The 26665-nt window shown below is 42.0% G+C and overlaps 1 protein-coding gene across 3 annotated transcripts in view; it reads left to right on the plus strand.

The window, feature by feature from the left end:
• Positions 1-452: 452 nt before the first annotated feature.
• The window catches only part of SPATA1 (spermatogenesis associated 1), a 30353-nt gene continuing 4140 nt past the window's right edge, over positions 453-26665 (plus strand). Inside the window, exons 1-14 of one of the 3 annotated variants that reach the window (XM_081008670.1) lie at positions 453-1059; positions 2227-2362; positions 4167-4397; positions 7007-7113; positions 8788-8905; positions 14390-14443; positions 14558-14900; positions 15838-16107; positions 17493-17637; positions 18665-18725; positions 19799-19922; positions 22138-22263; positions 23153-23331; positions 25710-25808. In XM_081008670.1, coding sequence (XP_080864796.1) covers positions 4362-4397; positions 7007-7113; positions 8788-8905; positions 14390-14443; positions 14558-14900; positions 15838-16107; positions 17493-17637; positions 18665-18725; positions 19799-19922; positions 22138-22263; positions 23153-23331; positions 25710-25808 — 1662 coding nt within the window. In that variant the 5' untranslated portion in view covers positions 453-1059; positions 2227-2362; positions 4167-4361. Of the gene's footprint in view, positions 1060-2226; positions 2363-2383; positions 2914-4166; positions 4398-7006; positions 7114-8787; positions 8906-14389; positions 14444-14557; positions 14901-15837; positions 16108-17492; positions 17638-18664; positions 18726-19798; positions 19923-22137; positions 22264-23152; positions 23332-25709; positions 25809-26665 lie in introns of those variants that run through there. The other 2 variants (XM_081008672.1, XM_081008671.1) reach the window with 2 other exon arrangements.

The raw sequence follows: 26665 nt of genomic DNA on the forward strand, positions 1-26665 counted from the left end.
AGGTGAGGGGGAGGGGGTTGACTGCCCACGCTTCCTCTGGGGTGCAGGTGGCGCCGTTCCTTTACTCATAGGGCCTCCCCTGCCTCCCCTTGCCTTCACCTGGAGCCAACCACTAAATGAGACTCGGCATGACCTTGCAGTTGAAGGGGGATTTTTAAACCTGACCTCTCTCAGCTCCTTGGGCTTAGTGCGCTAACCACTATACCACACTACCTACCGAGAAAATAACAAGACCACAGCAAATGAGTTACCAAGATCCAGAAGAAACTCCCTTCACCCTTCCCTATACGACTGCTCAAGCCCAGGCCTCACAACAGCAAGGGCAATATTCTAACCCCAGCCGCTGCTAACTGCCTAAATCCCTCTGGGGGGATTTTCCCACAAAGGAGACCTCCCCCCCCAAAAAGGGCTGGCTGTAATGCTGTCCCCCTGCTCTCATCCCCCCAGGTTTATTTTATTATTATTTTTTAAAAAATTGCTTTCCCAAATTTATAACAAACAAATAAAACAAGAACATCAAAAACAAACAAAAACATTTATCTTAACTATAATAATTCCATTTTTGTTAACATTGTTAAGTGACTTCCTCAAATCCCCCTGGCTGAGTTTCCATATAAATCATTGTAGCAGTTTTCCAAAAGTAATTTCACATAAAATTTACATAGTCCTATTAACATGTTGACTTTTATCCATAATGTCCAAAACATCACATATTTAGATCCTAGGCCTATTATGGTACTCACAAATAATTCTATTTAAGTTATCTTAGCATATTTAACTAAATATTCTTTAAATTTCATCCATTCTTCTTGGTGCTCCTCCACCTTCTGATCGCTGACTCTTCTGGTCAGGTCGGCTAGCTCACCCCCCCCAGGTTTCGTAGGTCTCCCAATGCCTTGGAGGGCCCTCCTGCAACCAGTACTGCAGTCCGTGTTTTGCTCAGCCGGCAAGGCCTTCAGCAACTGCCAAGTCCTCTGCAGCCAGCAGGCTCCAGCCTATAGGTTGCTCAGGATCCTCCTGCAGAAGTCACTGGGTCCTGCCTCACCAACTGGCCTTCCTGTGAGTAAGGGAACGGGTAAGGAGAACCAACTCTCCTCTCTAGGCTCACGCCTACCCTTCCCCGCTCCACTGTGTTCAGGCCGAGGTGCCAGCCTGAGCCCAGATTGAGGCCTCCGCCTGGCATTGCTGCTGCAAACGCAGAGGCTGGAAGGGAAGTCGGCTCGTTTCCCTTAGATTGGCATCAAGCCCTGCACCACCCCCTCCTATCGGTGCCAAGGATTTCCTCCACTCTGCCTCTCTTTGCCAATGCACCCAGCCTTCAGGGCACCATCTAGGCCAGGGGTCAGCAAACCTTTTCAGCAGGGGGCCGGTCCACTGTCCCTCAGACCTTGTGGTGGTCCGGACTATATTTTTGGAGGGGAAATCAACAAATTCCTATGCCCCACAAATACCCCAGAGATGCATTTTAAATAAAAGCACACATTCTACTCATGTCAAAACACGCTGATTCCCAGACTGTCCGCAGGCCAGATTTAGAAAGCGATTGGGCTGGATCCGGCCCCTGGGCCTTAGTTTGCCTACCCATGATCTAGGCCTTTCTGCTGAATGTTCTCTGTTTTGCCCTGGGGGAACCGAGGGAGCGGGAACGCTTTGAAACACTCCCGTCCAGCCTCTGAGGGCAGAGTTTAGTCCCTACAGAGAATCCTGATGCCATGCGTGGGCCTCTCTCCTCCGTAAACCTTCATGCCTAGCTGCCCTTTCTCCCCTCTGCCGCCAGTAAGGGGGCGATGGAGACACAGCAGAAATGAGAATTTTGCCCTATTTGTGTACCAACCAACCAGAGGAGGTTGGTCCATTAGAGCAAACAGGACTCTCTGCCCTAGAAATGAAACGGCCTGCAGTTTTATTTATATTTATATATATAAAGTAAAACACACCCAACCACCCTTTCCTAGCCTAGTGAGCTCTCTCCTTTGCTTTTTGTTATTCTTCACGGGTTTAATTTCTGAACTCATTTTATAGCTACACCAGGAGAAAAGTAACAAATGCATGTGAGATGATTGCCCGGGCCAGGCTTTTTTTAAAAAAAACAACCACAGTTAATTTCGTTTTGGTTTTGTTTGTTTAAATCTGTGTGTTTATTTGGAAGAAAATTCCACTTATTTCAGTGAGGTTTGCTCTCCAGCGCAGTGTGCATCCTTCATCTTGCATTTTCCTTACATACAGGGTTGCTGTCTTTCGTACGTTTGCCCTCCGCCCTTAAAACAAAAACAAAAACCAACAGCAGGCTGAATCAAGACTGAATCATTGATTCCTGAATCAATACAGGCATCAAGCAATCCCATTCATTTACCCCTGCCAGGTAAAACTATAGTCTTCTATATTTTCAAGTGAGAAGGCTGTTAAAACGCACAGGAGCATGTCCAGGAAAACACAACCGGTGGCAAATGGCCTACATCTGGAAAGTATTGGCATGATTTTTCTCAACAGAACTTCATGTCATTAGATAATATCCTTTGATGTAGTATGCTGAGTAAATGCGTGGAGAGGGAGGGGCGGGTGCGGCAGGATGATAAAAATGCCCGGTTCAGAAATTAGTGAGTGTTGCTAGGCGTACAATTGCAACAGTGGAAATTCCCCAATCTGTTTACTTGTTTGTCTTTTGAGGGAAGATGCCCACAAAGGCAGCAAGGCAGCAACCAGGAGGAAGACATCATAAAATATCTGTTTTATGACCTAACCACAACTCGCAAGTTTTGTGATCTAGTAGCAAAGGTAGCAAAGGTGACAGGAAGATTAGTATATCTTTAATGAAATACAGACTCACTCTCACAAGATAGGATCGGGAAACCAAACTTAATAAAAACAACTCAGAAACTTCAACTGGTCCAAAAAGCAGCTGCCAGATGACAGGTTGTGGTTCCTTTTAGATCTTGTGTAACTCCTGTTTTCGGTTTGTTTCCAGGCCTGATTCAAAGGTGCTCACACTAGTGTTTAAAGCCCTAGACAACTTAGTTGCCAAGTATTCCCTATGAACTTTCTACTTCCCTACAGAGCCTCTTGGGTGTTAAGACTGACCAGAGTAGTAGTTGGTAGTTCCATCACCCTCAGAGGTTCTGGAGATGGTAGCCTGGGCAATGATATTCTCTGGCAGCTCCTAGGTTGTAGAATTCCCAAAGAGTTGCATCGGACACCTTCATTAGATAGTTTCTGGTGTATGCTGAAGACTCACATCTTTACTCTAACCTTTACCCTAACACCTGAGATAAATGTTTTCAGAACCCATCCTATTCCCGCAATGCTCATTTGTTTTAATTGTTTTTAATGTGGAATTTTTAATTGTTAGACGATGCCCTGGGACCTGCTGGTGAAGGGTGGATAATAAATTGAGTACTACTACTACTACTACTACTACTAATAATAATAATAATATAGGGGTTGACCCCTGCGAGGATGGCCTTCGTCTACTGGGCTGCCTGCAGGACATGCACTGAGCACCACGACAATGTGTTTCATATGATCCTCATTCTCTGTTTGACATGCATAATCCTTCAACTCCCCAAAGGGGTCTGAATATTACAGATCAACCGGCTTCAAGTGCTCATCATTTGTATGATCCTCAGGCTCAGCCCTAGTTCCCCAAAGATCATAAAACTACACATCTTGACAATATGATCTACAAAACACCTAAGTCAATATCAGTGGTGCCTACTGTGTTTCCCAAGCTCTGTTTATGTGTGAGTGTTGCTCATTCCTTCTAGTTATGCATGTTTTTAGACATAAGTTCCATTTTGGTTACTGCCAAGTATAGGATAATTGTGTTGTTGTTATGAGTGAGGAAAGGGGCAAGCAGATTCAGGTACTAATTCTTCATATTTCTGAGTGTAGTTACAGTTAGGATTATCTGGCCAGTGCCTTTTTACAGCATAAACTGCATTGTCCAACCGATGGCATTCATGTTATTGTTTTTATTCTACATGGCAATTATCCCCATGTAAACACAATGTGCGTAGAGCAGACCTTTGATTACTGAAATAAATCTCAGTTACATGGCCCTGGTTGTGCAATTCACTGGGTTACTAAGGTGATATTTACTTGTATAGAAGGAGTGTTCACATCAAAGCATGATGTTAGCCAACGTTTGAATCCTTTCATTTTGTTTTCAGATTAGCTAGAAACAAAGTCTTCTGTCCTCCTAAGTAGTCTCATTTTTAAATGCAGCAATGTTTTTGACATGGAAATACATACGAAATGAGTGGAATGTTACCTCCGAGAGACCAATATTCTCTGTTAAATTATGTTTGTGCAATTTTTAAAAAAAATGATCCGGAATTCGCTGTGAACGAGGCTAAACAGGAACTATGCCATCCAGCCATATCAGACCTCCCACATCAGAGGTGAGAAATAATGGAACTTAGAAAGCATGTCTATCCAATCTTAAGTGTACATTTTCTGCTGTAGATTGATGAGGTAACAGCAACGTATATAAATTGCTTTTTCCTATAAACAAAGCCCTTTATTATCTTCATTTTTGTGTGATCAAATCTCACCACCTGTGAAAGGTGTTTACAAGTGGGTTGGTTTTAAACATTACCCAAATAATGTTTTAAATTTGCTTTATGGGGATTAAATACATATAGGCATTGGGTGTGATTTAGTAAAGGTTTTCCTTTGTTGCCAGTGGGAGTTCATCTCCATCAGGAACAGCGCCGGTGGTAACTGAAGTCTCCTCAGCATTCTCTCTTGTCTGCTACACTTTTTATATTTAAGCTCGGGGTCATATTACCCTACGTGGTGCTTCAGTTTAGAAGGTTGCGACAGCTGCTAGTTACATACATGAGTGCTCAGTGTTCATGTTCTGTGACTAATAGACCTGAAATGCTATTAGCAACAGTTGATACTTTTTAAAATAAGAAGTTCAAAGCAAAGGAGTGTTAGGCTACCTTAATACAGCAAAGGGAGCACCTCCTCCCTGCTATCATGTCGCTAATAGCTTAACTGTACAGATCTAATGGAGGGAGGAGCAGGGCTAACAAAGCCCTGTTTCGCTAATTACTCTGCTTTCCTAATTTCTAATTAAAACAAACCTCCCCGCAAATCCACTGAGTTGTGAAAATAAAATCTAGACTGACCAGATCGAAAGCAGATTCTGGCCTAATCGGTTTAACCTAGAAAAGAAATGACACATTTTGAAAGGATTGCACCTGCAAAAGCTTTTAATTTATTGTCTTTTAATATTGTCTCTGCACCATCCTTATTCCTTTAATTTCTTGATTACATCTTTTTATTTGCACTTCTAAAACTGTTATAAACAATAAATGTGACAGTGGGCAGCCTTGTCTGGTTCCTTTAGTTATTTTACAATTCTCAGTCAGTATTTACTTGCAATTTTGCTGATTGATCAATATATATTGCCTTAACTCCTTTTATAAAAATGTCTCCACAACCCATATATTCCAGAATGCTCAAACAGTATTTTAAACTGGTAATGTAATTATCCCTTGGCACTTTTAGATTATATGAGGCATAGCTCTCCATTCAGCTTCCATAAATTTAAATGACTGTGTTGCCATTTTTACCCAATGATGTGACACAGCTCTTTTATGTTCTGAGCTGTGTTAGAAACAGAGATGTGAAAGCTAGGAGCTAAACGGCACCTTAAACCTAGGTTATGGGTGCAACAACTGAATGTCTCTAGGCAGACTTTTTTATAACAAGAATACAAAGCTGAAAATAAATGAACTGTGGCTAAAACATTATGTTCATTTTCCACAAGGTCTAGTCCTTTCCATGCTCCCCCTCCCCCCCTAATATTATTAAGAGGGTCTCTGCTCCAGTCTTTGAAGAGTAGCTTGAAGTGGGGAGGCAGAAAAACATCCTACTTCTACTCTGCAGTTTTAATCTGAAATCTTAGGCTGCGCCCAGATCTCAGAAACTACTCACTCCAATGAAATTCCCTGTCGCAAAATGTGCCTAGAACAACGGGAGTTTCCAACACTGGTTCCGAGATGACATTACTTTTCTTTTTTGAGTGCTGTTACTTAGTAGTCAAGGGACGTGGGTGGCATTGTGGTCTAAACCACAGAGCCAAGGGCTTGCCGATCAGAAGGTTGGCGGTTCGAATCCCCACGACGGGGTGAGCTCCCGTTGCTCGGTCCCTGCTCCTGCCAACCTAGCAGTTCGAAAGCACAAAGTGCAAGTAGATAAATAGGTACCACTCTAGCGGGAAGGTAAACGGCGTTTCCGTGTGCTGCTCTGGTTTGCCAGAAGCGGCTTAGTCATGCTGGCCACATGACCCGGAAGCTGTACGCTGGCTCCCTCGGCCAATAAAGCGAGATGAGCGCCGCAACCCCAGAGTCGTCGGCAACTGGACCTAATGGTCAGGGGTCCCTTTACCTTTACCTTTACTTAGTAGTCAGTCAAACATGGATAACAGTGCTAGATATTGGGGAAGGGGAAGCTCTTGTCTCAGTTCAAGAGTGAAACTAGCACAGCTTCATCCTACCTGAAGCCACTTTTGATCACCACAATGTGTTAAGCTTGCCCCAATTCCCTGAGCAGTGTGGAAGCGTTCAGCATACATGTGGAAGCATGCAGCTTAAACATTCCAACAGTACATTCCACTGCCCCAACAACCTTAGATTAGCATTAAGTGCCAAGCAGGCCAGTTGCAGAAATCTGATAGCCAAACCTTTAACAGTAGTATTCAATTTCATTGTGTCTTGTTACCATGTCAGAGTTTCTATCATCCCAGCAGACATAGTGTTTGACTAAACAAACAAACAAACAAACAAACAAACACCATTAATAGTTCCCTCCTGTTACAGGACTTGTGTGTATAAGAAATCAAAGATATCTCATGTCAGTCCAAACCTCCACCCCATCTAAAGCCCCTCGAGAATTGTGGATTGTGGGTTTGGGTTGCCCCTTTTCATATTTAGTTTGTCCATACTAATCGCTTATAAGATTTTTTAAAAAATAATAATATTTATTTTAATGCATTTAGCTTTTAGAGCTTCACGTTTTTTACGTTCCGGAAGATGTGTGGAATTTCAAGTTGAATACAGTTCCAGTAGATGTTGCCAGCAAATTTTTTTCGGCGGGATTTATAAGGTGAGTTGGAATAATAAACGCTGGGTCTGCCTTTGAGTGTAGCAGTTCTAGTAGCAATTTATCCATTATATAAGCTGTATAGCCAGTGTGGTGTAGTGGTTAAGAGCGGTAGTCACGTAATCTGGGGAACCAGGTTCATGTCTCCGCTCCTCCACATGCAGCTGCTGGGTGACCTTGGGCTAGTCACACTTCTTTGAAGTCTCTCAGCCCCACTCACCTCACAGAGTGTTTGTTGTGGGGGAGAAAGGGAAAGGAGATTGTTAGCCGCTTTGAGACTCCTGAAGGGGAGTGAAAGGCGGGATATCAAATCCAAACTCTTCTTCTTCTTCTTCTTCTTCTTCTTCTTCTTCTTCTTCTTCTTCTTGTTTTCTACAAGCCAAATGTCGTATGTTGGGAAGCTTCCATGATTCTTCCATCAATTCTTTAGTAAAATGGAAAGCAGCCAAATTACTCAAGGGGAGGGGAGGGGTTTTTCAATCATTTGTCCTCTGAAAACCACCCTCAAGCTGCTTTTCTCCCTGAGGGGAAAAGATTTGGGTATCTTGTATCTTATCTCTCATTAATGAGAAATGAGCTTCTGGGAAGACGGGGTTTGGGCTGGACAAGTAACAGGAAGGGACAGAGTCCCTTCAGCCTGGTCCTTTGCTCCTGATTTCAGCATGCCACATAGGATATTATGATAAAATGTGTGTTATATTCATCGTATTGGAAAGTTTTATCATTAAGGTTTTAGAAACTAGAGTTCAAGTTCAAACAAGACAAGCAACTCTCCTATACATTTTTGTAAACACTGAGTGAAGAACTGGATTGCAATATTCAGATAAGTATGAATTTTGAAGGACAGCTGCATTTTGGTTTGCATTGTTTCAGAAAGAGCCAATTTGATAGATTTGGCTTTAAATGAGTACCGAGTCAGATTTCTCTTCCATCCCTGACTACAATTCCTAGATTTTACTGGAAATAAGTAATGGTTGTTCAGGTCTATTGTGCAGAAGTGTTTAGTGTTCTTCTGTGTAAAGTGCACTCCTTCAATACCAGACATATTGGTGGGAAAGGATGTTGGCAATCACTGTAGAAAATGTCGACAACTCTAAATTAGGCAAGAGTCTTATTATCTTCAGGTTAATCGCCTTACTAAGTTCAGAAACTTGTACCCACCTAGTTACATTTCCAAGATCATAGGGAATTTTAATAGTTACTTATCTATAGATCACAGAAACTATTAATGTCCTATTAGTGTTATTCATTCCTAGCATTATGAATTACAATACAATGCTATCTTATAATGAAGAAAATCCCTGCCTTAATTATCTGAGAAACTGCTTAGAACGTCGGTCTTGCTAACTAAGATCTTACGCATGAAATTAGAAGTTTCGGCTACGGTTTTAACAGAGCTTGACATGGATGAATCATGTGAATAAAGAGATTTCTGGCACCTTGGAGATTCTATTTGTTATCACAAAATAAATGTTTCATTGTTTGTGCACAAGAAAACCCACCTTGGTACCAGAGGGCTCTAAAAGTTAATGTTCAAGGATTAAGTCATCAGTGTGAGCTTTGGGAGGTAAAATTAGATCTTTGTGGCATGTAATTAATGTACATTTCCTTTATACACCCGCTTCCAAAACAAATATATCAATCATGTCTCTGCAGTAATGTAATCTGGTATTCTAGGGTGCCACCTTATATGACATTGAGAACATTAAGAGAGCAGCTTGGAGACTACCTGGGTGAAGATGCAGTTGTAGATAAGTATATCTTCCTAAAATGTATAGGGAAGAAACTTGCAGTGGTAAGTTTCTTCTGTGTTTCTGTGAGTGGGTTATCGAGAAGAGCTGTATGCTTATTTTCAAATGTTCCCATTTAACATTTCATGTTCATGTAGTGGCAGTCAGGGGGAAAATGTGATTTATTTTTTTCCCCTCCCTGGCAGCTACCGTTTCAAAATAAAGAGTTATAAAACCAAGATTATTATTTTTTTAATTATGCATTTTTTGGTCACAGTCCAGTAGGCTTCCTTGCTCATGGGCTGAAGATGCCAAAAGGGGTTTTGGCTTTATCTTTCTGCATGGCTGCCCTTACACTATACGCCACAAGTTTAATTTGAAGTCGTGAGGAGGTGAATATTTGGGGAAATCCACATTATATGGGTCTCTCCTGTCACGTGCAATTTTGATCATGGCTTACATTTCTAAAATTCTGTAACTGCCATAACTGCCACTTACAAGCAGGGAGCTTGTGAGAATATGAACCATAGAGTTGGATGGGACCATGAGGAACATCTAGTCCAGGGATCGGCAACCTAAGGCCTATGGGCCGGTAGCAGCCCACGAGGCTTGTCTAACCGGCCCATGGTGACCCCTGCTGCCCCCCGCTGCCTGCTCTTACCGGCCTGGTGCAGGGACCGACTTCTGGGTTGATGGCACCTGCGCACAGGCGCTTCTCTGACCCGGATGTGCGCTGGAAATAGCACGTGTGCATGTGTGCGGGATGGAGAAGCGCCCATGCGCATGCACACACGCTATTTCCGGCACACTTCCAGGTTGAAGGAGCGCCGGAAATAGCGTGTGCGCATGTGCACAGACGCTCCTCCAACCCGGAAGAGCTTGTGTGTGCACACGCTCCAGCCCATCCTCTGACGGACAGAGCGTCTACCAGCCCATCCTTGGATAAGGTTGCCTACCTCTGATACTAGTCCAACCAATGCAGAAATCTTTTGCCAAACATGGGGCTTGAACCTACAACCTTAAATATAACAATAGTGGGGTTGTTGTTGTTTAGTCGTTCATTCGTGTCCGACTCTTCGTGACCCCATGGACCAGAGCACGCAGGCACTCCTGTCTTCCACTGCCTCCCGCAGTTTGGTCAAACTTATGCTGGTAGCTTCGAGAACACTGTCCAACCAATCTCGTCCTCTGTTGTCCCCTTCTCCTTGTGCCCTCAATCTTTCCCAACATCAGGGTCTTTTCCAGGGAGTCTTCTCTTCTCATGATGTGGCCAAAGTATTGGAGCCTCAGCTTCAGGATCTGTCCTTCCAGTGAGCACTCAGGGCTGATTTCCTTCAGAATGGAGAGGTTTGATCTAGTGGGGTAGGAGAGCTTTAAAAAAAAACACACACCTGGCAACCAATGCACCCCTTTGGTTTCAGATAATGCATTGGTAGATGAATCCCAAAAGCCTGGGACACAAATTTTCATGGCCTTCTAGCAGCGATGGTGGCTCATTTAGCAGAAGTAATGTATTTAGCGTTAACCCTGAAAGTGAGTACTCGATTCTGACCAAACTAAGCCCCCTAGACATCAGGTTATGCAGTTAGAGCCAATTTGGAGCTCTTGCAAAGCAAACCTGCTTTGCCAAAACATTGTTTCTTTTTGTGATAAGGAAATAATAGGAAAATGCACTGGAAAGTGTGAGATAATGCTTGGTTGATGCAACACCTGCGTAATCTCCCCAAGAGCAAATCAGGACGAACACTCAAAAAGTAGCTGGCGACATCTGCAATCAAATCCTAATGACTGCTTATTAAATAGGTTGTATTGCAGCACCCTGAGTGTAACTTACTTGAGTGGAACCTTACGGGTGTTAGGTTCTTTAAGAGAGTCCTGCTGTTAACCGGCCTACAAAGCAAACTTTGAACCTACATTGTCCACCATCTTTGTTCTCTGCAGAAATGCCTCTCGCTTTCACTTTCATTTCACCTTTAACAACGTAAATTCCCACGAATGCAATGAGATAGACCTCCCATGTAAAAACGCTCGGCAATTTTAAAAGCACTCTTAATGTTTTGATCTTAATAGCTGACATAGCGGAGAGTAGTAATTCCAAGGAAAATTAATGGTCTAATTGCAAGTTTTAATCATTTATTTCCCTTTGAGCTGCTGGAAGCCTTTCTGACAAAGAGGTTTGGAATTTGTTTTCCTTTCCCTTTTTTTTTACTGCCCCAATTCTTTTCCAAGCCAAGACTAATAAAAGACGCAACCATGAAGAAAATGAGATGGTTCTTTCAAGTGCACAATCTGCCTGTGTGCAGAGTGCGTAGCTTGGAAAGCCTACTCTAGATGGTTGTCACAGACTCCCTGGGAAGAGCTGACAAGCTCTTGTCTTGTCCAAACATATTTCTCTTTACTGCAAATCTCTCTGTTGTATTTACAGAATCAAATCAAGTTTTAACTGCTCTGCTAAGGACAAAGAAAAGCTTAGTGTCATAATATTTAAATAACTACAAAAGTTACCCCTCCCCCAGTCTTTGGTACAGTGGTACCTCGGGTTAAGTACTTAATTTGTTCCGGAGGTCCGTTCTTAACCTGAAACTGTTCTTAACCTGAAGCACCACTTTAGCTAATGGGGCCTCCTGCTGCTGCCGCGCCGCCGGAGCCCAATTTCTGTTCTTATCCTGAAGGAAAGTTCTTAACCTGAAACACTATTTCTGGGTTAGTGGAGTGTGTAACCTGAAGTGTATGTAACCTGAAGTGTATGTAACCCGAGGTACCATTGTATTCCCAACAAACGTGATGAAGGCACTAGGTTTTATCAAGAGAAAGCGATTCATACGTTGTCCAAGTGAAATAGCTGGAATATAAGCTAGTCATGACCTACTTGTCCCATTGATTTCTGTAAGAAATATGAACCATTTTCTTTGGATACGGGTCACTGTGTTTCTGAAAACTATGGTTTGCTGACTGGGAGCCGGCCTCAGGAACATGTACTTCATTCCCTTCCTCCTGACTCCTTCAGTGCAAGTCCTCCTTCACTTGCCAGCCGTCTTTTCATATTGTAGTGTTACATCTGCTGTGATGTTAACCAAGGCTAACACTAACCTAGTTCCATCTTAACCAAAATTTCCAAACCTGCTTCAACCCTTGGTTTCAAATTCAGATCAATATCAGAATTGGTTAGTTTCACTGCAGGCATTATAATCAAACCATGATTAAGACCAACAAGAAGATGCAGTGAGGGATTCTAGCAAGGTGTGGGGAGCAGGGAGTGCATATTCTCAAGCCCTGCTCCCAATTTACAAACTACAGTTTGTAAGGAGCCCATGCTATATCTTTAGCAATGACCGCTCCCCGCTTAAAACGGGGGGCGCCCTTTGCGCGGACGCGCGCAGCCCTGGATCTGGAGCGGCCCCATCAGCATAGGCTTGGCTTTGCCTTCCCTCAGGTGGGATACCTGGAGGTCCCCGCCTACCTCAGTCAGTTGTCCAATCCCACCTGGGGGAAGCGTTGCCAAGGAGACCAGGCCAGGTAGGGGGAGGGATTACCTGCCCACACAATAGAGGGAGGATCTTACCTGGGAATCCTCACTTGGCTCCAGAGCTTCATCCACCCTACCCACCCTCAGTTAATGTCTTCCTTTGCAGGTTAAATTTTCTTCATAGGTTTTGCAGGTTAACTTTTCTTCACAGGTATGTGGGCGCTGCTACGTTAAGGTCGCTGTTAAAGGGCCGGGAAGGAATTTCCCTGCATTGGCAGGTTTCGCCTTTCCCGTAGCAAAACGTCACAACTTTGGCGGTATCAGGCCTTGGGCGGAATCCTTTAGTCCATCTTCCTCTTTGCGGCGGCGATACCAGGGTTCCCCGTTAAAGGGGTTTCTGAAGGGAGGCTTTGACCGTACGCTGAAAGGTCGTCATTGCTCTCCCCTGCGGCAGTGGCGTAACGGGGGCGGCTATCTCTGCTTGAACATATGTTCTCCAGAGCCGGCCCATCCCCCCCACACACACTGGATAACCCTGAAGCTCCCTAGGTCCCCGGCTGGGGACTGGGGAGGGAGAACGCCCAATGCCTGAGCCAAGGTCTACCCACATTTGAAATTTAATAAAGTTGTGGCCAATTTAATCCCATAGCACGTTGTCTTGAGTCATTATTACACATGACGGGGGGGACCGCTCGGGATCTGGGGACTCCGCCTGTCCACGCAAATCACCATGTATATTGTTTTGGTCTTTCCCCACTTTTTTGTACGTTTCAAAAAGCCCTTGTACAAATGGTATAAAACACCCTTTTGATTTACTTGATAGGAAAGGTTGAAGTTGTTTTATAATATTTGAGCGGTCAGAGCAATTATATGTAATTATACGCATGTGAACAAACATTTGCTGAATTTCCCAGTTCTACCGTTGCCCAACAGCGCCTTAATCTCTTCCCAGAGATACTTCTTTCTAATAAGAGAAGAGATACTTGAACTCTGTAAAGACATGTTGCTTTTATTTTAGGGGAATCAGCAGCCTTGTTTTTTGTAGCCATTAAAGTTAAATGACATTCAAATTAAGCAACATGCTTTTATTTTAATGAACCGCAACCCCTCACGGTAAAAATCTGGTGTGGTTTTAAACAAGCATCTTTTTACATTGTTATGTACTTCCAACTCCCCTGTGAGAAGTCCAGAGGTAGCACAAGAATGAGAGATTTTATAACAGTTTATTATTTATAAGGAGAAAGTAATAAAGACAGACTTCTAAAGCAAAACCACCAATTCTCTATTAGCTCTCAAAAGAAAAATTGCACCCTAAATATATTTCTGTTTTAGTCAGCTTATCTATAAACTCCAAGTGCTCTTGGCGCTCTTTCCCTTTTTTAAATCCAGATTCAAAAGTGCCAAAACTTGCTTCTAAAACTCTTTTTGTGCCTCCCCATTAACACTGATGAGTGTGACTTTCTGAAGACTGGAACCATTATACTTTTGATAAACCTCTGATCATATAAATTCAGAATAATAACAAAGGCAGCGAAATTTATAGCAGCATTTTCTATGTTACTTCTAAGGCATTCACACAACTGAAGAAACCTTAAGTGATTAATGAGATTTAATTAATTGATTTATAGGTTGATTAATGGAGTAATCCTAAGGGAGCAGTGATCTAAGATGGTTCATACACTTCCCCTGAATCGCATTCCCTTCCAGAAATGGAACAAGCCGATTGCAGAACGGCATCTCTGAATCTAACACTTATAAAAAAATTATTAGAAATTAGCTAAAAACAGATGGATGCAATAAAACAATAAAAATAAAACTGTTGAAGTGAAAAAGAATTTATAAGCCTTTGTAAATAAAAAATAGTTATGCCATTTTTTATTTACAGAGGCTTATAAATTCTTTTATAATCTACTAGAATTCCCAAGATAAATATTCTGTGTTTTCCATTATTCACAAAAGTTTGAGTATAGCATTTTAAAAAAAATGTTATATTCTGGCTTTCAGGAATGTAAGATGCTATACAAATTGAATGATATGGCACTATCCTGTTTTGATAACGTCGTTTCTGTTGTTACCTTCCAAGGTAAAAGCAAAGCAAGAAACAGAACTGAAGCTCAAATCGTTTGCTCCTCCCTATGTATGTATATTGTTACATCACTTTTCGTGTAAAAGCAAAGCTACTTTGCTTTAAAAATATATTATACTTTAAAAATATATTATTTATTTCAGATTAACTTGCTGTATATTTCAGGCATTTCATCCAGAACTTTATTTGTTGCCTGGAGTAGAAAGTATTTATTCATCTTCATCGTCAACTCCAGAAAGACATCACAGTAATGCAGACTATATACGTGCATATACATCATATCATAGACCACCTGACGTATCAGCTCCAGATCATGAAGCTGGTCAGAACCCCAACGTTTTGGAGACTTCCTTGAAACATCATCTCAGCCCAACTCAGGATAAAAATAATTTAATAGGATGGGACGAAACTGAAAAAGGAAGTGCTCAAGATCTCCCTGCAACACAGATCTCTAAGCAAGAACAGAACGAAAGGATTAAAGAGAAATATAATTCACAAAGAAGGGAAGGTGAGATATATCAAGGCTGCTTAATTGCTATAACAACCAAGTGCAGGTCAAATTGCAAGGACAGCAGAAATATTTCTTTTCCTCTGATTTTTTTAAAAAATAGTTTTCAATTATTTCACCTCCAGCAAGAGCTGTACTTCATATTACGATCAGACAAGTTATACCTTGTTTGAATCCATGAGGAGTTTTCAACATGAGGAGGAAAGCATGGTTTTAATTTCTTTCTCCACAATCGAGGCTTGGAGCCTGTTGTGTCAGGAGAGGGCAAATGATCTCTCCCCCTGCCCCACCATACCTTATTTGAGAGGGAGATTAAGCATCTTTAACCTGGCCATTATTTCATTGTCTGTATTGATGATGCTAGCAGTAGGATTCCCATCTACTAATTTGGTTTTGTGCCTTTTTGGTGTTAACAGTTTAGCTAGAGTTTGGGTCCCATCAGGTGTTTCTTCCCTGAAACTTCATTTGTCACACTGCCATTCCCTTGTTCAATTAATCATATGTCCGGACTGGTTTCGTTCAAAATTAAGGTTTCAGGGGTGGGGAGGAAATCAAATCAGAATGACTTGTTTGCAATATGAGTTCCTGATCTTTAATTGTATTTTGGTCCTACCTAGACTGTGGCATATGTAACATTTGCTTTTTTAATTTAACAAAGGTTCCAACAATATCACTTGTTACCAAAAAAAACCCCTTTTATTTACTTGGGTATATATTTCTTTAAAAATTTATACCCAGCCTTCTTAGAAATAAAATAAACTTAAAGTGGCTTACGGAAAAAAAGTTCAAAATGTGCATAAAGCAGTTCATGTTACTTACGTTAACATGACTATTATAGTTAAATATGATTATTTATAATAATATATGATAAATCTACAACTTAACACAACTCTCATAAGTATATATAGCCTAATATATAATTATGTACCGCCTCCAGGAGAAATTAGTTTTAACAGAGAGCTAAAGGAATCCATTAAATCTCCCTATACATTCCAAGATAAAATTTCTGCAAGACAAAACTCTGTAAGAAAATCCACATCAGTGAAAATTCCTCAGCGAAAGCCTTTCAGCCAAGCTCGACAGCAAAATACTCCTAGAAAGGTCAAGAAATACAAAGATTCTGTTGCACCTTTGCGTATCAATCAGAACCGAGAGCAAGAGGGAAACAACCAGACTCAAGTCAATCACATCACACAGAAGATAAAAGGTATACATTCCTCCACTAAGCACTACGTTTAAAGTTTATTTGTATTTTGCATTAGCATTGTTTTTTTAAAAATAAATCTATCTGAAAAAGCTGCTCTGGAGATTCGGGGAGGGGAGGATTCCAAGGGGCAGAGGCAGAGGCATAAGTAAAGATTGCCTCCCACCTTCCTCTACTTGGGGAGCTTCCCCGGGATCTGAGAGCTTTCCATCAACAGAAGGAGGCCTTCCATTTACGGAATAGCCAATCTGAATCCCAACTCTTTGGTTTGCATGAAAGCATTTAATAATAATGCACTTAACCGTATTTTTCCATGTATAAAACGAGGTTTTTTTTATTAGAAAATAATGTTAAACATTTGGGGTCATCTTATACACGGATAGTGCAGAGGGGGGACGGGCAATTGGTAGCAGCCGCGAGCAGGAGATTGTCAGCGGCGATTGGGCGTGTGATTGGTGGCTGCGGCAAGGGCTGTTATTGATTGGCTGTTGCTGTGGCAATTGGGCAGGTGATTAGTGGCGAGTGGATAGATGATTGGTGGCTCTGGCGACGCGTGGGATTGGTAGTGTCAATCAGGCAGCTGAGCAATATTTGGCACCCCCCCCCAAAAAAACCCTTAACAACTCTTGGCAATCTTCCCCCATTTTCTGAATTTGGAGTCCCCAAAACAGGGGCGTCTTATACACAGGTTTGTGTTATACACGGAAAAATACAGTAATTTGCATTAAACTATTTAATGAAGCTCAGTGATCTGTGGAACTGGTCCAGAAGCCACACGAGGACAGCTTTTCGGTAGTAAACATTGGTGGTTCTTTAGGTGATAAGATCCGCTTGCTTGCATCAGGCCTAATTAGAAGCCAGGAGTGACACCAATCCTAACCTTGATGAAAAAAATAGAAACTTGAAATGGTTGGACATTGCAAACTACAGCAGTTTAAGAAAGGGGAAATGTATTGTGCCCGTTGGCTAATACGCACTTTTGTCCAGATTGCCTCCCATTTCTACATTTTACAATCTCCCGTGTAATAGGGCTGGACACGTTTTTATTAAAACACACTGGCAGTTGCCCTTAGATTTTCTTTCATCTCAGGGTCTTCCTTCTATATCCTTCCTGTGAGCCAACTGGCGTTCTTGACTTTGCATTGATAATTTCCATTTTTGCTTCAGGCGGATATGCCCAGAATCTGTACACACTCATTTTTTCGCCAAGCCATTGCTTCTGGTGCTGGATGGCAGAAGTAAAAACACGTATATAGAAACAGAAATATTATTTAATATAGGGTATTATTTATTACCCGCCCTACACCCTAACATCCCAGGGCAGGTTACAACATTAAAACACACCATTAAAGACAGCTAAACAATTTCCCCCCCGACCTCTGATGTAGAAGGAGCTCCTATTGCGCTGGATGCAAATACAGAAAATGAAGGCAACCTGACAGGTATTGGAATGGGAAGACACACCACAGGGGATTCTGGAATCCCAGAATCTTTGGAGGAGAGAGACATGGACTATTCACACAGAATGAGGAGGTAACGAAACAGAGAAATTTCTTAATATACCGTATTTTTCGCTCCGTAAGGCACAATCTTTCCCTCCTAAAAAGTCAGGGGAAATGTGTGTGCATCTTATGGAGCGAATGCAGGGGGGAGGCAGGCAGGAAAAGCCCCAAAGAGCTGCACACAAGCTCCGCAAGGCTCTTGCGGGCTTTTCCGCAGGAGGGAGAAGGGACTGACACGGCCAGTCAGTCCCTTCTTCCTCCTCGTAGAAAAGCCTGCAGGAGCCGCACGCTCCTTAAAGGGTGCGCGGCTCCTGTGGGCTTTTGCGGGAGATGAGGCTTCTGCCATAGCCGCGCGCAACCTGCTCGCTGCCTTGGCTTCTTTGCTCTTTGGGGCTGCGGGGGGGATGGGACCCGGACTTCCCTGGCAGCCCCAAGAAGCTGTGGGAGAAGTGGACGGGCTGCGCACAGCCTGTCCGCTGCTCTTTGGGGCTGGAGGGGGAAAATCATATTTTTTTCTTGATTTTCCCCTCTAAAAACTAGGTGCGCCTTATGGTCTGGTGCGCCTTATGGAGTGAAAAATATGGTATCTTTGTGATAAAGGCTAAAAACACTTGAAATAAACAAGCTGTCATGTTGACAGTATTAGCTGCTCTTCATTAAAGTTGCATTAAGGGCTCCCAACATGTTGGATAATGGGGAAAAAAGCAAACACTTTAATTAGTTTTCAGACAAATATAATTAAACCTGTGAACCTGTTCTCTTCAACTCATTTCCTGTGTGTGAGGTTATCGCTTCCATGGAATGTTTGCTACCGGTCCAGTTGGCTACCAGCAAGCTGCCGCACCCTAATTTCAGCACCCCGTTTTCAGATTGGTAATCTGCCACCCCAGCACTCTATATTTGCTAGATCCCACCAGCCTTTTAAACAAATTTAATTAAGGTGGTTTGTTTCTAATGTAATTACTACACAGCACTTGGATCTCATCTTTAGCCAACAGCACCCTGGAATTATTTATTGTTTCTAATGTAATTGCACTGTGCTTTAATTTCATTTTTAGCCAGCAGCATCCTGGAATTGCCAAGTCTGTTGCTGACACCGGTAGCGTGCAAGATAGCCAGGTATGTTTCCAAATGTCTAGCAAAATAAATAAATAAGGTAGTTGAAATTGGTTGCAGTCGTTTCAGTAACTTGAGGTCGTTTTTCTTTTCTTTTGGATTGTTGATTGCAATAAGATTTCGTTGTTGAAGCAGAATAACTTTTACCCACTCTTGGACAAATGCTCATGAAACAAGTGCTTTTGCCATACATTTGAAGTAGCACATACGCTACAAGCAATTGGAGCTGCATGTGGGTTTATAATGTTTGTATATGTATGTATATGTACACATACACAGAGATATATTCAGTACCAAAGTACCAAGAAGTAGACCAAGTCTATGCATATTTAGTTGGAAATAGGAACGGAAGGCTATGTAAATTTTGGTTCTCTCAGTTTTTCATTTTTTAAATCTTAAATTCACTTCTCCACGTTTCTGCAGCAATTCACATTTTTGGGGACATAAATCCTCATGAAAATCCTTAAACATTTGAGGGTGAAATATCCTGTTTTGGCTAATGTACATATTTTTGCAAATAATCTACCCCAATATAATGCATTTTTGGGTTGTATTTTAAAAAATAATCCTAGGAGGTTTAGTTTGGTTAGTATACACTTCCAGGTAAAGGTGACACTAAATACATTACTCCTGGTGACCGAGCCACCATAGCTGCTAGAGGGATATGAAACTTTGTGGCCCTGGCTTTTAGACTCGTGTACGCATGTGCTATCTGAAACCAAAGCAGCTCATGGATTGGCAGATGTGAAATATATTGGCATTATTTTCAGCTCTCCTACCCCACTATCTGGGGCAGTGCTGAAGTTCAGCTTGCTTGTCTATCTGAACACATGGGCCAGATGTGTGCCATGAAATATTCCCTCGATACTCTGCAATGTTCAGAGGTCGGTGGCAGAGGTATATGGATTCCTAGACAGACAGGTTGCGGACAGGGTTCCCTGAAGGTAACTATTGTTTTCTACTAAAAGGGCACTTGAGTTAGCCTTCCTTTTAAGACTGATACAAATAGAATCTCCAGTTTCATGTACTGTAGGGAAAGCAGCAAACGCTGACATGCTTTTTCATTTGGTCCCTAGACTGATGAAAATAACCTAAATGACTTTGCACATCTGAGCCAGTATATTTCGCCTCCTACTCCACCTCTTCTGGCTCTGTCTGTAAACAGAGCTGAAGCTCCCAGCAGAATCTTTCCAACAGAGGGTGAGCAAATTGTTCTAAGAGATCTTATGGGGTTAAAGTCTTCCCCCACAATGCCTGACTGTGAAAGGGAACAAAGATTGACAGCAAGAGACCTACACATCCACACTGTACATTGAAAGCACACCTTTCCCCGAAGGTTCCTGGGCACCATAGTTAATGGTAGGGATGTCAAAGAATTCTGCTGGAAATGGAAACAACAGCAGAAGTCACTCCTAATTCACAGGTTCATCTGAGATCAGGCACGGAAATCTCACAAGCGAATGCGAGCAGTTTTTGCTGCTGCTTTTCAGTCCATAAGCGTCACATAAAAGATACACTGTTTTCCGCATTGTTTTTGCTGTTTCTCTTGCACTGAAACGTACTGGAATTAATTATGTAATTAGTTTCAGTCATAGTGGATAGTGAGATGAACAAATGTCTGTTTTAGCAGAAGCCAAACTGCAGCAGAATGGAAACGGATTGCGACAAAGCTAGGTCAGGACTGAAATCACTGTCTTACATTCATAGTTAAGAGTGCTGGGAACTGAAGCTCTGTGAGGGGTAAACTATGTGTCCCAGCATTCTTTGGGGGGAAGCCATGTTCTTTAAACGTATAGTGTTAATATGACTTGACAGAAATCAAAGCCTCTGGAAACCAAATGGGAAAAGCAGGAAAAGCCTTGAATCTCATGCTCTGCTTGTACGTGTGTGTAGATAAACCTTATAACACATACACAAAAACGACAATTCTCTAGGGACCTTCATTCCAAGGAAACCAAGTACAAAGTATGTGCTAGGACCCCTCTCACCACTCTCATTTTTGAGGGTGTGCAACAACTCGGTAGTTAAAAATGGCATAACTTAACAGCAGCAGGCTTTTCCTGGCTCTCTTACAAAGTAGGAGGCAGAGTTTGCTTAAACGTAAGTGACCCCAGTGCATGCATTGTCTAAGCAAACACCGTTGTCGGGGAGCCTCTAAGGAGTCACTTGTCATTGCTGGCATGTTCCAAAGACACTAATCCCAACCCCGGTGCTTGCCTTTCCTTTGACCGAGTGCCCCTGAGGGAGGATAATTTGGCTTAATTCAGTTTTTACATCATTAAAATTAATCCAGCCGCCTGTGTCACATCACAGACTAAGTGTTTTGTTATACAATTAGCACAATCCCCATAGAACTTATATTTGTTATTTCACATACAGTATATGTACCGTACTTTTCCATGTATAAGACTAGGGTTTTTTATTTAAAAATTATGTTCAGGATTGTGGGTCATCTTATACACGGATACAATCTCCCCGCTCCCCCATTTTTTCAAGTTGGAGTCCCCCAAAACAGGGGACGTCTTATACATGGGGGGGGGGTGTTATACACGGAAAAATATGGTATATAGAGCACCATTTGTCCAAGGAGCTCAGCCATGTAAATACATGGTTCTCCCCTTCCTCATTTCAACCTCACAACAATCCTCTGATGTAGGTAGGTTACCCTGAGAGGTCATGATTGGCCTAAGGCCACCCAGTAAACTTTGTGGCTGAGAGGTGATTTGAACCCTGGTTTCCTTGGTCCTAGTCCAACTCCAGCCACAACACCTCTCTGTAGTAGTGCAGACTTTTTGTAATTGCCCATATGTTGCACGGTTTCTGCTTTTGATAGGAGCTATGCAGTGGCAGGTTCCCAGTAGACATGCCTGGTCTCATTAATCTCTAGGCGTTTAGGCATTGTTTTGTTTATTTAAAAGCATTTCTAAAATGCTGAATATTCAAAATCTCTATGCAAAACTACAAGCATTAAAACATTACCGTCCTGGCGGAAATATATTGATCGGGGAAAGCCTGGGCAACACAATATGTGTTAGCAAGTTTTAAAATTCCCTTCCCACCCCTCAAGAGGAATTGTTGCAGTGACACCTTCAGATGGTATGTCTGAGGTACGTGAAGGGAAAAGTCACAGAGAAAGATTTGTTTCATACGGTGTGGAGTTTTGTGCACTAGCATCTCGTACAGCCAGATACAGGCAGAATGTTAGTGTGGGCTGTGTGCCTGGATCTTGGGAGGCAGGCGGGGATCTGATGCTCCAATTTGCCACACCAAAGACCCCTAAAATACTGCAGATCTTTCTGTAGACCTGGGCTTCTTTTCTTCTCGGAGGCACTCCTGTGTCAGATTTATTTATCCTGGGCTTTCCGCATTTTTTAACCAGCACAAGTATACTAATCTTGAGGTTTCTTTTCCTCAGGTAGTGAGTTGATCAGCCAGCTGCAACACATCAAGGCAGAACGAAAGCACCTGGAGAGGGCTAGAGAAGAGCTGGTTAAAAAAGCGAGGAGCTTACTGGAACAGAACAAACTCAGGAGATACCAGGGTATGTGTTATTAGGCTGAGATATCTGGTGAGGTTGTTATCGACACACCCACACCCACCTCTCTCCTTAGTTTTTGTTTTGTTTCGTTTTAGGCCAGTTGCCAGAAAAAAAACGAACGGCGAAGTCTCCCCCCTCCACCCCACCTTCTGCTTTTTAAAAGTTGTACTTAGTTGAACAAGCAGCTTTTGCGTTGGCCTCCATTGTCTTGGGAGTCACAAAAGCAGTGTCTTGGAAAAAGGGAACCCCCAGAGATACACTGACAAAGGGTAGCTGCTTTATGTATATAAAAACCAAGGTAGCTTTTGGCTGGTCGCGGGTGCGGTTTAGTGGGTTTTGACAGATCAAGGGAATAAAGAAGGTGAAGGAAGAATAACTTTATTTCTGCTTGAGTGGAGGTGGTGGAGGACTGAGGAGCTAGAAAATCTAGAAGATAGCATCTTTGTTGGAGGTGGGTTTGCTTTTACTCCCCCCTCCATGGCAGTGTGTCATCTAGCAGCCTGGTTTCCATCAGAATTGGACCATTTCTTAGATGTCTCTCAGTTTATACCCCTTCTTTACCTTTGTTAAAGCAAAGCCTCATACCTTCCTGCAAACCACACATTCAAGAGTTTGGGTTTCCACATGCTAGAGTCCAGCTATTCTCTTTTAAGTACTGTATGAAAGCCGTGGCACTTGACCTAGCATGTTAAAATTTATACAATGTTTTCAACTCTTAATATTTTTGGTTTATGTTTGAACAGACAATATTGCTTACTATTCTGATTCTTAAGTTACAATCCTGTATTCTCCTAGGACTAAGCCTCACTGAACTGAACAGGGTCTGAAAACCTGAATAGACTTGCGCCATTGAGAATATCATTTTGATCTGTGCTCTGGTTTCCCTGTACAGCTCGTGATTCCTGGAAAAAGAAATATTTTGAAGCTAAAAAAGTCACAGCTTCCTTGGAGGAAGTTTCAAATAAACTGCGGGAAGATTTAGAGCTTCACTACCAGAAATTGTTGATGCAGCTAGAAGCTAGGGATATAAGGAAAAAACGAAATAATTTGACACAAGTTGCTAATTCAAAGGTAATGCTGTTTGTTCAGTCTTTAGCTCCCCTTTCCATAAAATCTAAGCTCCTTCATGCCATTTAGACAGATAAGTATTCTTCAGATTTTATAATAACCCTAGAAGAGAGTTTAATAATTTCCTTCACTAATCTGACATAATCCCTGCCTCTATAATTTAATTTGAGCTACTTTTTATATCTCAAAGGCTCAATTCCTTAACGGAACACGCTCATCAGGAATATTTGTATCAGACTGTTTTTCTTTTGCACAGGAAAATTATATCCATGCAGATTAACTTTCAAGCCATGATCCTAAACATACACTTACCTGGGTAGTCAGTCCTTTGCTACAGGGATGGGCAAGCTGTGGATTTTCAGATGTTGTCATACTACAGCTCTCTGCCTTCATCCTTGACCATTGACCATGCCAGCTGGGGTTGATGGAAGTCCAACAACTTCAGAAGGACCACAGGTTGCCCATGCAAGCTTTTCTGTATCAAGGCATTGTGTTTAGAATGTGAAAATAATGGAAATTGATAGTGACCTGCACTAGAAGACAAATACTATAATGGCAATAGAGAGAGAGAGAGAGAGAAGTCCCTCAAACTAGATGAAATGTAAATTAATACATAGCATTGTAACAATGTGGCCTTGCCAAAAATCATAGCTTACAAACAGGAAAGATGGAAATTTCTCTGCAGGCTCTTTCCCCCTCAATTTGAATTGGCATAACACACTGCTTGCCTGATTCAACTCCGATATGTAATTAAATTGTTTTGTGTGTGTAAAATAGCTTTCTCGCTGGCTCGACAATGAAACTCATGAGAATACAGTTTTAAGTTAATTAAATCCTTCCCATATGAATCATGCCCTTGAGATATCAACACAGTTCTGCTAATTACTCTGAGAACCAAAGGATTTGCTTGTGTCTCAGCCTTTTCTCATGTAGCAAACTTCCTCCTGTTTACATCTTTCAAGTTATCTTCCTTTTAACCAAGATTTATTCCAGTTATATATCCCAGTTATAAGGCATGAATGATTCCCCCCCACTTCAGATCAGCTTCTGTTTACAGCAGTGACAGTGTGCCTGTGATCTGCCAGATGCTGTTGGACTCCTACCAGCCTCGGCCATCATTGCCAGTGGTCAGGGATGATGGGAATCGGAATACAACATCTGGAATGCCACAGGTTCTCCATTCCTGGTTTCGATCATGCGTTAAGACAACATCTTTGCCAGCTCTGTTCATTCCCACAACTGAGTTCTGCATTTGCACGGAGCAACTCTGGAACTTTCTAGAATGTTAGTCAAGGAGCTGGTGTTCTTTCCTGCTCGTTCTGGTAGAGAAAGATGTGATTATTTGAGCACACTCTGAGTGGGTAAAGGAAACACATTCTTGACCATTTTCACTACTGCTCGGATTGTAGCACCGGGAACTTCCTCATTTAGTTTCTCACAGCATTCTATCTTCATTTTCAACCATTTCAGCTACCACTTGTTGTGTTAGTTTTCCTTTGTGGCGATGGTGCTGCCATTTTCCTTTACAAAGCTGTGAGGCCAGGTGACATCTATGACAATTGTCTCTTCTATTTGGGTGAGGGAAAGCCATCCAATAGATAGATAGATGCAATAATTGCCTGAAATAATAGCTGTAAGGAGAAATTAATACTCAATTTTATTATATAGTCACACATTCAAACTCAAAACTATGTGATATCAAAAGGGGAGATGGGAGGGTCTAAAACTGGCAGTACAATCAAAATACAAACCACAAGATTCCTTGCCCATTTTCCTTCATTTGCCGGAGAAATATTAGACAAAACTGGATCCCTTGATTCCAGAACATAGCCTCTTGTCTACCCCAATCCCCAAAATGGAGTCCAGCACACGCCCTCTCACAGTAAAGAGGTGTGGCGAGACAGGAAGATAACTCACGTTGGAAGCACCCATATCTGCACATGAACTCACTCTCTCTTTGAAATTCACCTGTGCCTTTTAATAGATAGAAGTCTCATGGGGAGAAGGGAAGGACAAATTTATTTTGGGCTTGGGTCAGTCTAGGGCAGCTATAGCAAGGTCTACCAGGTGTGTACCAACTAAGCATGGAAGTAAATTCACATGCAGAATTGCATTATTTTATGTTAATACAGTGAGGCCATGGCTTCACCTGCCATGTGACCAATCAGTTCACCATTTGAGTAACTGTATGAGACATAGCCCTGATGTTCTGCACTATGTATGTTTCTGGGAGGAAGGTGATACAACAGGAGCTTAGGGACTAAATCATATAATTTTAAGGAGAGATGCAGATTTGGACGATTTGCACAGACAGTGATATTAATAAGTGCAGGATGTATGTTAACTCTGATCTGTATGAAACCTTTCTTTGTTTCTTCTAGAATAATACAATAATCCAGATCACCACTTTGCAGCACGAAATTGAACAACTAAGGAGAAAGGTTGATAATGCAAAAATGAAGCTTGTCATAGAAATTAAGGTATTACACACTAACTTGCCTAGTTCGTTTTATATCCAAGTGAAGAATGTAAACATTATATTTAGATTTTTATCTCAAGCATACTCTTTAGTGTTTTTCTTTTTTTTTAAAAAAAATCATTTAAGTCACACTTTTGCTTTCAGAAGCTTCATAGCTTCTTGAGAGCTTCATAGTTAAGTGAGGAATCAAACCTGGACCTCCCCAGTCATAGTCAAACACATCACCCACTACACCACACTTGGCTCTTCAGTAGCTTAAGACTGGAGAGCTGGAGGTCAAAGGAAATAACTTCTCTTGCTTTTCAGTTGCTTTTGTTCCGTAGGCGTATTCTGAGTTCATTGCACTATGGAGCTGAGGACTAAAGGGTGTTCACCCCGGAGTTAAGCACATGGTCATATTTGAGATCTGGTTCACCAAAACATTGAACTTTAACTTTGCTTCCATAGCAGTGGTGTTTCTGTAAGCAGCCACTACTCCACTAAGGAGGAAGGAGAGGCTATTTTTCAAAAAGCAAATATGCAACCCTTGTTCTTTGAATAGGGACCTGAAAGTCTGTGATGCTGCACCAGGGAATGTCCTACACCACATAGAAAAGCAATATAGCTTTTTACTTGTTCGTTCCATGTCTGGAACCAGCAAATACAACTGGTGTCCACTGTGGTGGTTGCTGTTTTCAGTTGGCAAAGGGCATGTAACTGATGAACAAACCACTCGTCTTGCCTTTCATTTGCACTGAAATGATGGGTGGAATAGCATACGGGCAGCATAATTGCGATAGGATACACAAATAAATTTGCTGCAGCGGACAGCAAGACAAATAGCGTAGATTTCGGCAGAAGATGAATTGCAGTGGAACA

The sequence above is a fragment of the Podarcis pityusensis genome (assembly GCF_964106645.2).
Source record: "Podarcis pityusensis genome assembly, chromosome: 6".
In the NCBI taxonomy this organism is placed as follows: Eukaryota; Metazoa; Chordata; class Lepidosauria; order Squamata; family Lacertidae; genus Podarcis; species Podarcis pityusensis.